Source organism: Emys orbicularis, chromosome 3 (genome assembly GCF_028017835.1).
Source record: "Emys orbicularis isolate rEmyOrb1 chromosome 3, rEmyOrb1.hap1, whole genome shotgun sequence".
NCBI lineage: Eukaryota > Metazoa > Chordata > Testudines > Emydidae > Emys > Emys orbicularis.
In genome coordinates this window covers 195,220,376-195,235,750 of record NC_088685.1, presented here as the reverse complement: position 1 = coordinate 195,235,750, position 15,375 = coordinate 195,220,376, and the positions used below count along the sequence as shown (strand labels likewise).

Genomic DNA, 15,375 nt, shown 5'->3' with positions numbered 1-15,375 from the left:
AATGACATCTCAGTAGCATTCAGGTTCAGGGACTGAAGTTGGCGTTTCAGCACTAGCCTTTGGTGATAACCCAGACCCTGATGATGAGGGTTTCCCAGGCTCATTCCAGAGCTCCTGGATCATAAATTACTAAACTAAAGGTGGGATCAAACTTTATCCAGATTACAAACCTTTCTCAGTGGATTTGACAGTGTTGGGATCTGCTGTGGTTTAGCTCATTGCAGATATATGGAGCCAGACATGACAATCTGGATCTGGTTTCTGATACCGTACCATCTCAAAGCTGGGATCCACAGCTGTGGATCAGCAGCCTCTACTACAAACTAAGGCCCCAATCATGCATTGTGGTTTGCACAGGTGCAGCAGTCTGCCCATGCACAAGAAGTTGCAAGATTAGCGCCTAAAGCAACTCCAGAGTTCCAAAAATGTATTAGATTATGTGGGAATTTATATGCTAATAGTAGGGTTCAAATAATGTATTTTCCCAAGATATAAATGAGCTTTCAAACTTTCACTGCTTCCTAATCAGTCCGCTTGACCAAGTTGTTCATTATCTTGAAATACAGAAAGGTTACAATGGGCTAATAATTCCAAAATATGAAATCCATTTGAAGAACAGTTTTTACTGGAGACATCAGTGTTGTGTTTCCCATATTCTTAAAAGTACTTTAACATTTAAAAAAAAAAATTGGCCATTTGAAAGAGGAAGTGTTCAGTTAAGACTGATTCCTCTTGTCTATTTTTAAATTTCACTTCTTACTAGATGAACAGAATATTATGTAGCAATCATGTTCTCTTTTTTTGCTTTAACTCCATCTTGTGATAAAATATTTAAAAAAAAGAACCAACCCAAATATATGGGCCAAATTCCACCTTTGCATAAAAACACACAGCTCTCATTAATGTCAACAGGAATAGCATTCACCCATGGAGGACAGATTACAACCCCAAAGAAAACAAATCCTTATTTTTGACCTGAGTGGGAATTAAGAGTCTGATCCTGCTCCCACTGAAGCCAATCTGAGTTTTGTCGTTGACCTCAATAGAGGCAGGGTCAAGCTCTAAGTAAAGACTATTTAAAAATACACCAAAATGACAGTAACTCATTCTACATGAAAAGCCAGATCCTCAGCTGGTGTAGTTTGATGTAGCTACAGTGACTTCAGTGTTGAAGGAACCCAGCTGAGGATCCATCCCAAATATCTGAACACTCTAACATGTGGCAGCGAGGATAAAAAAAAATCTGATCCCTTTGTGTGAGCCTCACACAAGTAGTCCCATTGAAGTAGTCAAGGGGAGTACTCACATGAAGTGCTCAGAAAGCAGAGGACTGATTGCATGTTGGGGTTTGATGAGCACAGATATGGTAAGAAACGCTTGTGCACAACTTTATATTTATAAAAGAAAGTGTCTAATTTCTTGGCTTCAGTTCAACTTCTTCTTACTTTTAAACTCACTGTTTGTAAATGGAACCACACCTTATTCTCATCACAGGAGCCAACCAAAGGAGTTTTACAACTAGGCCTGGCCCAACTTCATAACAAATGTCCTGTGACTGTCCATTCTAATTAAAACCTGGTCTCACTGCAGCTGAGTTTACACTTCATGGGAGTTCACTTTCTGTAACTATTCTAGCACACAGATGTACATGAAGGAATGATTGTGAAAACAGTGCATTTTAAGTAACTAAGAATATTGATGGAAAGCACATTTTGAATTCATAAAATGCAGTTATTTGCATCAGAAACTTGATTGTCAGAGTTACTCATGTAATCATAGAACAAAAAAGTCATGTGACCTATATACCCACATACAATCAAAACCAGTCAATGCTATTCAAATTCTCACCAAGAACAGCTCACAATCTACAAGAAAAAAAAGCTATTCAACTTTTAATTTTAAATGAATAAATTTGGGGGAAAAAATGCTGCATTACTAACCCCAAGTATTCAATAAATCTTGGGATTGTCTTAAATATCATGAGATTTCAAAAATAGTAAATTTGAAGGTTTTGTTTATCTACTTTCCGGGTTTAGGGTCAAACTTTTGTCTACAATCATGAGAGCTAGAAATGTAGCTTACATTTTTAAATAAGAGAGAGATTCTCACCTATCACTTGACTCCTGGCACTGGGGATTAAAAAAGTTACATCAACTCTCCTGAGACTTGCAATAAAATTGTGGGAGTCAGCAACACTGAAAATGGTTAGCTGCTTAAGATCAATCTGCTACAAGAAAGAGGCTACACTCATTAATAAATGATTTTTCTATTAATTTGTCACTTCGGTGATACTTACCACTGTTTCAAGAGATACTCGATACAACTGCTGTAAAGAGATTCTTATTTATCTGTGTCAAAAATAATAAAACCTGTAATAACTCTCCACTTCTGCATCCATGCAGCTAGGGTGGAGACTAACAAGGAACTATAACTCCTGAAAGTTCCAAAGCCATTGACTTCAGCAGGGAGCCCTAAATTCCATCTCTGTAGTGAAGCTTCAGACACAACTAGTTCCTCCAAATGTCTGTCCCTTTTTAAAAGAAAGGTGGAAAATTATGCTACCTGGAAACAGTAAATAGGATTATGGAACGCTCAATTTGAAGAGGTAGTAGGTGGACTATTAAAAAGTAACAGATCTTAAGAGAACATTTACAAATCACTATTTCAAATCTATATGCTGCAATTTGAGGGCACCATTTCCAAAAGCATTCGGCAGTGGACTAACTCTGCTCCTGCTGAAGTCAAACATTAGACCAATGCAGTTAGACCAATGCTGAGCGCTCTTTAAAATCCAATTCGAAACACCAGTGATTTGTGGGGGTGGGGAAAACCAAATACAACAATGTGATCAGATTAAAGCCAGGTCTACGCTCAAAAGTTAAGTCGACCCAGCTACGTTGCTCAGGGGTGTGAAAAATCCACACTCCTGAGCAATTTAGTTAAGTTGAACTAACTGCTGGTATAGACAGCACTAGAATTCTTCCATTGACCCAGCTACTGTCTCTTGGGGAGGTGGATTAGCTACACTGATGTGAGAACCCCACCCGTTGCTACACTATGTGTTGCTATGCCACTGTAGTGTTTTAAGTGTAGACTAGCCCTTAGGATAAACTTAAAATGTTTGTGACTTGAAAGAAATGTCTGGGGGCCTTTACAAATATGTTAACTACCTCAAATTATTTGGCAATCAATTACTTCAAATTAACTGCCCATTAATAAACTTGATATAAAAGAAGTCTAGTGTTTGAGAGGCCCTAAGTGGGCAGCTGCACTCTGTATAAACTCGTTTCTGGGTGGTATTCAGATGTAGCCCCAGGGTACAGCAATACTGCAGTACCCCAGTCTGGAGGTGATCCACAGGCATGGATCCCTGTGGCAATGTCTGCTTCTGAGGGGAATGGTTGCAATTTCTTTGCCAAGTGTAGATGAAAAATAGCACTCCTGGCTACTGCCTTCTGCTTGAAAATCAGGATCTATGGAATCTGGAATAATTCTCTATAGAAAAGTAGTTGGGTGATCAAGGGAAAGCTCTAAAAAGATGAGAACAGCACAGTTATCCTCAAGGAGCTCCTCTGCCATCAATGGCAAGGAAGGCTGGAGGAAAATGGTCTGATTATTTTCAGCATGCTGGCTCAGAGTACAGTCACAGTGGCAGGAAGGACAAGTAGGGTTACCATACGTCCGGATTTTCCCGGACATATCCGGCTTTTTGGGCCTCATATCCCCGTCCGGGGGGAAATCCCAAAAAGCCGAACATGTCCAGGAAAATCCAGCGCCACTGGGTGTTGGGCCGGGGGCCGGGCCGGGGCCGGCGGAGCTGGGCCGGGGGTGCTCGGCCAGGGGCTGGCTTGGGGCCCGGCGGTGCTGGGCCGGGGGTGCTGGGCCGGGGCCGCGCTGGGCCGGGGGCCGGCGGTGCTGGCCTGGGGGTGCGCGGCCGGGGGCTGGCCCGGGGCCGGCACCCCAGGGCCCGAGCCGAGCCACGCTGGAGACGCTGGGGCCGGGGCCGGCCGCCGGAGGGAGCCGCTCGGTTGGGGGGGCCAGACTGGGCCGCACCTCCTCCCCCCACCCCCACCCCCAGCTTACCTGCTGCCTGCTTCAGGCTTCCCGCAAATCAAATGTTCGCGGGAAGCAGGGGAGGGGGCGGAGTTGGGGCGGGGACTTTGGGGAAGGGGTGGAGTTGGGGCGGGGCTGAGGGCGGGGCCGGGGCCCCGTGGAGTGTCCTCTTTTTGGACACGCAAAATATGGTAACCCTAGGACAAGCCACCTTGAGTACATGCCTATGGTCTCGGATAGGTACATAATCGGGGCAACTAGCCCATCCTGCAGCTAGAGCTGCTCTATTTTTAGTGAGCTAGTTCAATCAGAGCTAGTGGGAGTATGTCTCCTGAACCCAAAGTTACATTTCCAGCTTAAAGTGTGGGCATACCCTAAGGCCTTGTCTACACTACAAATGCTCTGTTGGTACAGCTAAACTGGCAGAGTATCCAGTGGAGAGCATAAGTTGACAGAAGGAGTTTTTCTGTCAGCACTGTAACACAATCCTTCCACGAACATTAGCTACACTGACAGAACATCTTGTCAGCACAGTGCATCTACACTGAGGCTTTTGTTGACAGAACTATGTAGACTGTCAGTCAGGGGTATAAAAAACATACCCCCCAAAGCTATGCTGACAAAACTTTGTAGTGAAGACCAGGCCTGGCCTGGGAGGACTTAGGGGACCTGGGTTCAGTTTCTGGTCTGCTGCAAGGCTCCCTGGATGACCTTTGGTAAATCTGTTTAATTACACTGAGATGTTCTTTTGAAAATCCCACCCCTAATCCTTCTATATCTCAGTCCCCATCCTTAAATGGAGAATAATGCTTTGCTACCTTGCAAGGATGTTGCTAGGATAAATCCACTAACTTGGGTGAGATGCCCAGATACTACGGTGATGGGGGCAAGATAAGCAGACAGAAAGGAATGTTCTCTGCCATTCTCTCACTAGAAATGTAGCCCCAAGAGTAGGGTTCTATGGAATTATGCATCTCTGGAGAGCTCATTTTTCTTGCTTCTGTAACATTAAACTGCAAAAATTCTGGGCCTGATTCATCACTGCGTAATTCCAGGTTCCTGGCACAAAAGTGAACCAACCCACTGGTAAAATCAAGACCTCTCTTTTTTACTGATACACTTAGGCCATGTCTGCACTAGTGAGTTTACAGCGGTACAGTTTTACTGATGCAGCTGCAGCGCCATAAGATCGCGCATGTAGCCCCTCTATGCTGATGAGCGAGAGCTCTCCCATTGACGTAATAAAATCACCTCAACGAGTGGCAGTAGCTATGTTGTCAGGGGAAGCTCTCCCGCTGACATAGCGCTGGCCACACCAGCACTTATGCCGGCGAAACTTATGTTGCTCAGGTGTGTGGTTTTTTCACACCAATGAGCAACATAAGTTTTGTGAACATAAGTAGTAGTGTAGACATGGCCTAAAGCTGCCAGAAGGACCAATACACTACCAGGTGAAATTATTTTGGGATTAAAGACTGAAGTTCTCTCGTGATGAGATTGCATAGGGAAAGTGAAAGGTTATTTGGAATATTGAAAAGAAGTATAGATGAGGCAGGTGCAGCTTGTTAGATGTCACCATACCTGATTAATAGCAGACTCCTCCCTCCCACCCCAAGCAATAACATCAAGTTGATTTGTGGAAGCCACCCACACTCTAGAACTGACGGGCAGGCAACTCAGCATCTAACCTTAACGTGCATGGAAACTTCTGAGGCAGAAGGTGCCAAGCTGCCAAAAGGCCTTGTGCTGATTTTATGAAATGCAGTGTGCAGAAAGGGCTATGTTAAGAATACCAGCTTAATTTACCAAGGGACATGTTGTACCCTTGGTAACACACACAGTAGTTGTGTGCACATATTGCCGAGCAGAATTAAGCCTTTACCTCTCTAACAAATACAACTATAACTATTGCCCTAATGATCAAAAACTGTACTTCACTCACTAGGCCACATATATTCCCACTAATAACTACGGGTGCATTCTGACTGCTCATGTATGCGGCCAGCTCATACAGATTTAGGGCTAGACTCAGTGTTTACTCTCAGCCCTGCATAAGGGATGACATGTAGATGCACTGCCTTGGGAGCAGCTCCCAAAAGACTGTGACTCAAAGAAACTTCTCTGAGACACAGTTCCTCCAAAATCCCTTTAGAGCAGGGGTTGAGAGTTATATTGCATCTGCCCACTCCAGATTCCACTTACTCCACCCCTCGCCTCCAGACTTGTGCAAAGTGGGGGAAATAGATGGCTCCAGCTACTCCCTGCGCCTCACTTGCAAGAGCAAAATACCTGACATGAAGTCCCTGCTCTCCCCACATGCCTATGTAAGTCCTGCACTGTGTGCAGGGGGTGAAGTGAGGATTTTACATCCCTACAGGGCTACATGAAGTTAAGTCACAACTGACCCCTTTGAAGAGAGATACCTCGCCTTTCTGAAGGCAGAATTTGGCCCTGTACACTATCAATGGGATTTCACTACAGCAACTACACTCTCTCATGATTTTATGTAGTGCCAATCACCATAAAAGCATCTAAGAAGCCAACTAGCCAGTAAAAACTAAAATTAATAGCAATTACTAAGTCTCTCTCTCCTCCACACATATTAAAGCACTTCAAAGGGTAGGGAAGCATTTTACAGATGAGGAAACTGAGGCCCAGAAAAGCTATGAGGTCACACACAAGACAGTGACAGAATTAGAATGGAAATGAGGACACCTGAGTCACGGTGTCCTACTCTATGTAGACAATTTTGTCTTTAGACAAGCTTCTCTTCCTGTTTTCAATCTAACCTAAAAACTGGAACTGAAGAACCATCTCCAAGGGAATTTATCCAGCAGCTGTCAAATGAAGCTCAGTTAGATCTCTTTCTAAGCTTCAATTTAGCCACATAGTGTCTCCTTTAGCAACAAAAATGTTATGCTTCCAATTTTTTATACTAACACCCCCCCACTTCAAATAATTTGCAAAGCTTTCACTTTAAGCAAAAGTCCAAATTTCAGCATAAGATTAAACAGGAAGGAGTGTATGCATGAGAGTGGTGGTGGTGACGGAATGAAGGGATTCCTCAAGCAAATGTAATTGGGTGACCAGTGTGTCTCGCTTCTCTTAGTGGGTTTACCCAGTGTTAAACAAACTGGGAGGTTTTCATTCAGTGAATTCTTCAGTTTGAGAATTTAGGCTGATTGCTTCTTGTTGTTTTTTTAAGGACCTCATTCCTTTAAATATCTGAGATATCCATTGCAGAGACTTCTGCTGTTTTGCACTTCTCAAAATGTTCTGAAAGTTCCCTCTTAAAGATTCTCTCCTGTGCTAAAGAGAGGTCTGTGTTTATTCAGTGACTGTAGTAAGCCTTAGTGTTAACCAGTCCTAGCAGCAGAGGAGTGCGGCAGTGAGGGGGCAGTGCAGGGGAGGTGGTCTCGGAGAGTGTGGCTGGGGTAGGAAAGTAAGGGGAGTTGGAGAGCGTGGTGGAGGGGAAGGGGGTCTTGCAGAATGTGGCTGGCAGAGGGGCTGATGAGGGAAGTTGTGGAGAGAGTGACTGGGGTGTGTGGGAGGGGAACATGACGGTCGTGTGTGGGTGAGTCTGAGAATGTGACATGTGTGGGTGTGAGTGGGAGTTGTGGAGAGTGTGACTACTGTGAAGTGAGTGAGGGATCATCTGTGAGAGAAGAAATGAAGGACTGGTAAGAGGGGGCAGCAAGGAGAGGCAGAACAAAGGAGAAACTGGGGAGGACGCGGAAGTTTAATTTAGTAATTGGGGAAGGAAGTGGGTTCTCAAGCCTAATCAACCACTTACTAGGCAAAACCATTACAAGTGAATGGGGGCCCTCAGCAGCATCCATTTGCCAAATTCTAGGGGGGAAGCCTGCCATCGCCCAGCAGCCAGGAGGGTGGAGCACTCTTGGTTTCTCACACTGGACCCCTCTGGCTAACAGTGCTAATCCTCTGAGAAACTGTGCTGAAAAAGATTTTTTCCCAAATTCTTCACAATACAGACATAGTCTTCATTGCAAAGTTAACTTGAGTTATAACTTCGGTGTTGCCCTGTTGTGATAATTAGGCCTAGCCTGATCGTGAGCTTAACAGTAAGAAGTGAAAGTTCATAAAATGTCACAATAACTTATAAATATCAATGAGGATGGGCAAAGGTGCAAGAGGGACACAGAAAAACTGAATTAATCTAAACAAAAAGACCTGCTAATAGAACTCAAAGACAGTGTTAAGATGATGCTTGCTAAACAAAAGCAGCGTAGACCAGAAATCAATGGACCAAAATTGATGAGTCAGAAATCAGACCTAACTGGTTAAAAAATAAAAAAAAAAAAGAGGGAGTTAGGCTATTCCACCCATCATTTTATTTGTATTAAAAACTTCCCTCTTAGTGGCACAAAGTCTTTGTCACTTCAAAACAAAATTGCTTTAATGTTAATGTATTGAAAGTCTAAATTTTTATTAACAACATTGTGAACTTTTTTATGCATAGATGGAATTTTTTTTAAAAGCTTAAAAGTTAGGCATTTAAATCCTTATTTAGGCACCAAGGTTGGTATTTTCAAGAGCATTTCAGCTTTTTTGACTTGTGGAAAGTTCAGTGGATCAGAAGGTGGTGTTAGCTGTGAATATAGAACAGGCTACTTGTTTATCAGTTTTGTGTTTCTGTTTGTGCTGTTTTCACAGTGAGGATATTAAAGAGGCCACAGTTGTGTCTTTTACAGCGTAAGACGGGCATTTTAAATGTGAAACTTCTTAATAGAAAAATCTCTATGTACAAATCTGAATTCTTCTAACAGTTAGAGGAAACTAATCAAAGCAACAAGTGCAAGATGTCCACTCCAGCAATTTAAAACTATAAAATGGGAAGAAAATAAAGAAATAACAACATGTAAATATGAACATCTGATTTCTGTAGTTTGTTTTAAATAATGGATTTTTATTCACCCTGTTTCAAACTGTCTGGGTCTGATGAATGCACACTCAAAAGTAAGTACTGTTCATGTGAATAACGTTTTGCAGGATTAGTCCCTTTAGAAATCCTTCTTCACCACCCATTTGAACCAGTCAGATTTGTGACATCACAAAATGCCTTGGCAATGGATTCTGATGTCAAACACATCATTATGCTTTTACTATGGGATCAAGCAGCAGCTGTAGTTGCAAGCAAATAACTTGTTAAACCCAAATATCTTGAGAAACAAAAATATGATTAGGAAACTTGGCTGTTATATTAACACTCTCTTTTTTTCAAGTTTGCCACACTGAAAGAGTTGTTTTTCAATGAGTCCTGGAATAATTGACTTACACATTTTCCTTGCCATATTAACCCTTCACACTTCAACTATAACACCTGTCATCAAAGCGGTGTGTCAGCAAGAAACTGTTAATAGTCTAACTCAATCCATGCCTCCCAAGGCTGGCAGAGTTTGAGAGCCTCACTCATGGGACACTTGGAGGATCTCCTGGGGAAGTTTCCTCCTGCAGCCCAATGTCCTCAAACCAGGACCTTTGCCCTTGCTATCTGGCAAAGGAGACCATGATGTTTCTGCTAGAAGTCATAACCTACTGAATAGGATAATCACAGGATGAGAGTGAGGAAGGAGGGGGGAAATAAAGAAGCTAAAGGGAAGAGATTTGGCAGCATCTAAAAAGCCTATATTTTAAAATACATCTCCATCAAAAGAGCAAGGGCATTATAATAGAAAGTGCTTGCAAATTAAATTGCTTTGGTGTCCAAGTTATTTAACATGCATTTCAAACTGTTCATTAACAGCTACTCACCACTGAATGGATTAATCTTTCTTGCGATTCGTGAACAGATTGATTCTTTCAGGTCTCTCTTTTTAACACACTGAATGCCCAAATTCTGAAAACTAGAGCACATGTAACAAAGTAATTAAAAAACAACAACAACAACAAAAACTATTTCACTTAATCACTGGCACAGATATTCAAAAGCTGAATTCTAATCCTTCCTGTAAAGAATCAAATTGTACATCTTTTGTCAAAAATATATCTTAATAACAAATTGTGTAGGAAATACAGATGACAAAAGAGCTTTGGAAAAGATGGTTTTATATTTCCAAAATAAGGGTAATGATAAAAAGAAAAGAATTCTTACATAAAATAAAATAAAAACAGGGGAATATTTTTTCACATTAAAAAGAGTTATCACTGGAGTTTTAATATAGTAAACTAGCAATGCTAAAAATATATAGAGGACCAGTGTCTCAACTGGTGTAAACTGGCATAGCTACTTTGACGTCAGTGGAGCTACTTCAATTTACATCGGCTGAGGAGCTGACCCAGTGTCTCACACCAGGAAATGCAAATCTGCAACAGTATTTTGAAGTTAATTTTTTATAAAGTTTGAAATCTCATCTAGTTATGGAAAAGTTCTAAAGAGCTACAGTTCCTCCTCATTTGCATATGACTACATCAAGTCAGCAAAGGAGGTGGGGGGAGTCCCCACAATTTGATTCTTTCCCACATGGAAAAACCATGACATCATCAAAGCAGGGTGGGGAAGTAGGAAGTAAGAATCTGAACACACTATAATATCACTAGAACACAGGAGGTCAGTTATGCCACCAGGTTCCACTGTGCCTCCAGAAGAACTGGCAATTCCCTTCCCTTGAAACCACACAAAGACTCTTTACTTGAGACATGCCTGGAGACTTCCTGAGACACTCCCTGATCACGTAGCATCTGTCTCCCTCAACAATGGGCCAATATTGCCCTGCAAGTTCCTCAGTCCCATCCTGCTATCAGTGAATCCATCCCTTTCTACAGAAATCCAGTCATTTTCCTTCCCCTTCTCTTCCCCTACCCCCACCACACTAAGGCCATACTGCAGTTAGAGAACTAACTCACTAAAGGACTAATATAGGCCTCATTTAATAGAATCACAGGACTGAAAGGGACCTTGAGAGGTCATCTAGTCCAGTCCCCTGCACTCATGACAGGACTAAGTATTATCTAGACCATCATGGACAGGTGTGTCTAACTGAACTGAATTCTGATTTTTAAAAAAATGCAGTGCTGTCTCATGATTTAATTAGATGACTTTGGTTCCATTTCTGGTTTCCAGTATTTAGGGTTTGCAGAGAATATTAGAATGCACTGCTATTGCTGTATCATTTTGTTGTGTAGGGACAACTTTTTTTAGACCTCGTCTACACTACAAATGCAATTGTTTTGAGGGAAACACGGATAGAATACAGTTGTTCCCCCAAACACAGTTAAAACATGTTTCAGTGGTATGGATGGGATCTGGAACATGTCCCCAAATTATGATTTGACAGCCCAGCGCTTTCGAACAGTTTGGAGAGAGGGTTAAGGTACCCCCCATACTACAAAATAGGGGGACAACTATACTGGGGGACAACTCTGTTGTAACCGGTTGTGTTTGTAATGCATACAGGGAGTTGGAGAAAGTAGGACGACAACTCAGAAAGCAATCTAAGCACACAGCACTCTAGGCTCTGCCTGTTGTACTATCAGAGCACTGTATATTATAGTTGTCAATTAAATACATATGAAAAATCAGCCTCTAACAAAAACATTATCTGCTACATAAAAACTGACTGCAATTATTCTACTGCTGTAGATTATTCATAACTATCAAGTACCAGTCATCTTGTGGGCCAAACTGGACTTTTAAACTAAAAGCTCCTTAACCAATGGGTTCTCAAAACTTACAAAGTCTGACCCTTTTCTAAAATATGCTTGGGTATCACTGTGAAAGTGACTGGCCAGTGACCATATCACTGACCCTGAGCAGAGGGCTGGAGCAGGAAAGAAAAAAAACTGACTAGAATGCACAGCAAAATTAGGCAGCACCACTTCAGCGCCAGCTGAGTGGCAAGGAGCAGGGAAAACAGAAGGGGGGGGGGGAAGGAGCAAGAGGAAAATAAAGGGAGAGACATATTAAAACCAGTATATTATCAAAGCAGGGTAGTAAAAATCTTAACACAGCGATAGTCACATGTGCACCAGTATAGTCACTCTTGGACAAATCCTGTCCCTGCCTGGATAGCTGCAGAAGGCCCTGTATATCCTAACATAGTGGATATACAGTGTAACAGATCACAGTCTGGATCCTGGTGTATTAGTTTTATTTTTTCACCAGTCTCCCCACTCTGCACAGTCTAGTTTGTAAACATTTTGTTTTCTCAAGAGCAATAATCAATTTCCAAAGTTTACAGACCATAAGGAGTGAACAGACACAGTTGTGAATTCTTCTATAGAGAAATGACCAAAGTCCATACCTCCTACAGTATGTCATGCTCTTACCTTTATCTTACATGGCATAGATATGTTTGTTAGCAACTCTGTTGCATGCAGCAGTTAACGGAGATGTTCATAACACCCTAATGAGTAGCTATACCAGCATTAAATTGGAGCTGTGCCTACTTACACCAGGGCTGAATATGGTTCAAGTGGTGACTCCTTTGCTGCTGAGACTCCTCTACAGAGTCTCACAAGATACAGTTCTTAGCCCACTGCTCTTTTCCAAATACTGTCTCCCTTTCAATCATCTTATTTCTATCTTTAACCATAGCTAGCCCATTTATGATGGTACATATCTTTCAACAAATTTAGGCCAAGATTTTCACAAGTGACTGGTGATTTGGGGGTGCCTAACAGGAGACACTTTGAAGAGGCCAGGTGGCTCAGTACTTTCTGAAAGAGGCCTGATTTTCAGAAGTCTCAGGGCCTTAATGTCCATGCTGAACAGACAGGGCCCCAGTATTTCGTCTTCTCTCCAAAATCATACACACACAATAATATATTTTAGAATGATCAAGGGCTGAGATAACCTTGCTGGGATCCTCTAATCCAGTGCCCCCAAACACCTGGCCTGCTTGATTTATCTATGGGCCTGCATGACATTTAGTGTTATAAGTGTTCATTTAAAAAATAAGGTGGTTGCAAAGATAACGTTCCAAATGTGAATGCAGTGTTAATCAATGCAGAGTTGTCTTCCTGAGCCTAAAGAAAGCCTGAAACAATTATTTTGAAATTATTATTACTCTCCTAAACTCCATTAATTTCCTTGGAGTGTTGATTCTAATGATGACAAATTAAATGTCATCATTACCTATTTCACAGCTGATCATTTTAATACATAGAGTGGGAAAGGGCTGGAAGTCAAGCCCCCAAGAGGTGGGCTTTAGGAGCTGCCTAATAGGAAATGCAGAGGAAAGAAAAGAGAAAAGAGAGAGAAATAAAGGCAGGAGGATGGGAAAGGAAGAGACTAAATAAGGTACTGAACAAATAGCACATTCCAAAGGCAAAAAAACAGTTCTGTTCAGAAATATTTTATAGGGTGCCAGGGATGATGTGTGTCTGTCAGGGATGGGTTAGAAGAATACACAGAGGGGAGAGAACTCCAGCTCTGGCAAGGAAATCATTCCAACTGTCCTTTCAGTCTGGTGGTGGGATTTTAACAAAGGTTTCCTGGTTGTCCCCAAGAGCCTCTCCAGCACATCAGTAACATTTTTAGTCTAAAACTCAACACAAAACTGCTACTTACGATAGGACTCTGCGATCTCGTCCAAATTCTGCTTCATAGTAGCCATCCCTACAGTCTTTTCCAACCAGGTCATGAGGGTGCGGCTTGTAGGGCTCATTCTTTGTCACTAATGTAATCCTTACTTTCACCTTATCATCAAAGTTCAGAATCTGCAAAAATGTAAAGAGAAATGCACTTAAATTCTAAATCACATCTGTCTAAAAGATTGCATAATTTGCATAGTGGACAGGTGACACTGACAAGGTCCTATGGATAAGTGGGAATAACAGTTTGTCTTAATTGTTGCACTAGAAATGAAAACCCAACCCTTGTCTCCTGAAAATTCAGAGGCTGTGTTTCATCAAATTACCATTCATTTCACACTGAAAGCCAGAGATGGAACAATTACAAATAAAAATATAGTGTATTTCAGCCATTTGTCTGACAAAATATAGATATCTGAAACGTCCAGAAAGAATTAGGCTTTTATTTGAAAAAATAAATCACATCATTAGCCAGCCTGGCTAAGTTACAAGAGGTTTGTAGTCAAGAAATTCACTGGTCATTGTCAAACTATTGATTTCTTTTACATTTTAATTCTTTCTACTCCATGCTGTTGCGAAAACAATGTCTCTCTAATCTCGACACAGAGAACTCTCCATAGGCCTGACTTAATGTCCCACTAAGTCAGTCAACCGACTTTCAATCAGGCTCTAGAAGCTAAATTTGCCCCTGTGCAGAGGGCCTAAAGTGCTGTGTAAGCTTCATGCAGACACTCTGCGTGGGGTGCATTTTGCCCTGATGTTACAAGGTATATTTTATTACCATGCCTGTAGCGAGGCGGTGTGGTTCCCCGCTGCCCCAGGGAGGGACAAGCCTCTCCAGACACCAAAGTGGGCGGAGCTAGTGAACCCGGCACCTGCCCCCAGAGGTCAAGGCGCAGGACAGGAAGTATAAAAGCCCAACCCCAGAGCTCACTAGAGCCCCAGCCGCCGGAGAAGCCGGTTGGGAGACTCCTGCAATTGGTGACCGACCCGAGGACTGGCCAGACCAGCTGAGGCCTGATGCTGACCAGACCCCAGAGAAGCTGTTAAGCCTGCCTGTGACAAGTTACCCAGAGGAGCTGCCAAGCCTACCGCTCACCGGGTACCCTGAGCAGCCTATGGTGCTTGATTCCTTGGAGGACACCGTCCAGACACAGGTACCTCAAGAGGGGGAGGTAGGAAGTAGCCCGGGGGCAGCCAACCCTAGTCTGGCTGCAGCACACCCAGAGCCCATGTCAGTGTGTTGCGGCCAGGATCCCCACTGACACAGCAACGGGTCTTCTGCCGCAGCTAGGGCCCCGGGCTGGGATGCAGTGGAGTGGGTGGGCCTGCGTCCCCCCCGCCATCCTACGTGCGGGTGGCAGTCTCCCCCTCTCCCAGGCCATTCGGAGCCAGGGCCTGGGCCTTCTGAACTTACTTGTTTGCTCAGCCCCTGCCTGAGGGCCTGAGCCACTGACTCTTCGCTGACCCAGGGCTAGGGCCTCTTCTAAAACTGTTTGCTCAACCCCTGCCTAAGGGCCTGAGCCTCCCTCATTCCCTCCTCATTCATGCTCACACACTCTCTCTCTCATCTGGTTCATTTATCTCAGCCTTCAGATATGTCACTGTGTCATAACTATAAAGGGAAGGGTAACAGCTCTCCTGTGTACAGTACTAAAATCCCTCCTGGTCAGAGACTCCAAAATCCTTTTACCTGTAAAGGGTTAAGAAGCTCGGGTAACCTGGCTGACACCTGACCCAAACGACCAATAAGGGGACAAGATACTTTCA

General features: G+C 43.0%; 1 protein-coding gene across 1 annotated transcript in view; it reads right to left on the bottom strand.

Annotated features, from left to right (window-relative positions):
* Positions 1 to 15,375, bottom strand: part of REL (REL proto-oncogene, NF-kB subunit) — a 64,066-nt gene that overhangs the window by 13,352 nt on the left and 35,339 nt on the right. Inside the window, exons 5-6 of the mRNA XM_065401490.1 lie at positions 13,583 to 13,731; positions 9,826 to 9,917 (exon numbers count right to left, since the gene is read on the bottom strand). Coding sequence (XP_065257562.1) covers positions 9,826 to 9,917; positions 13,583 to 13,731 — 241 coding nt within the window. The remainder of the gene's footprint in view (positions 1 to 9,825; positions 9,918 to 13,582; positions 13,732 to 15,375) is intronic.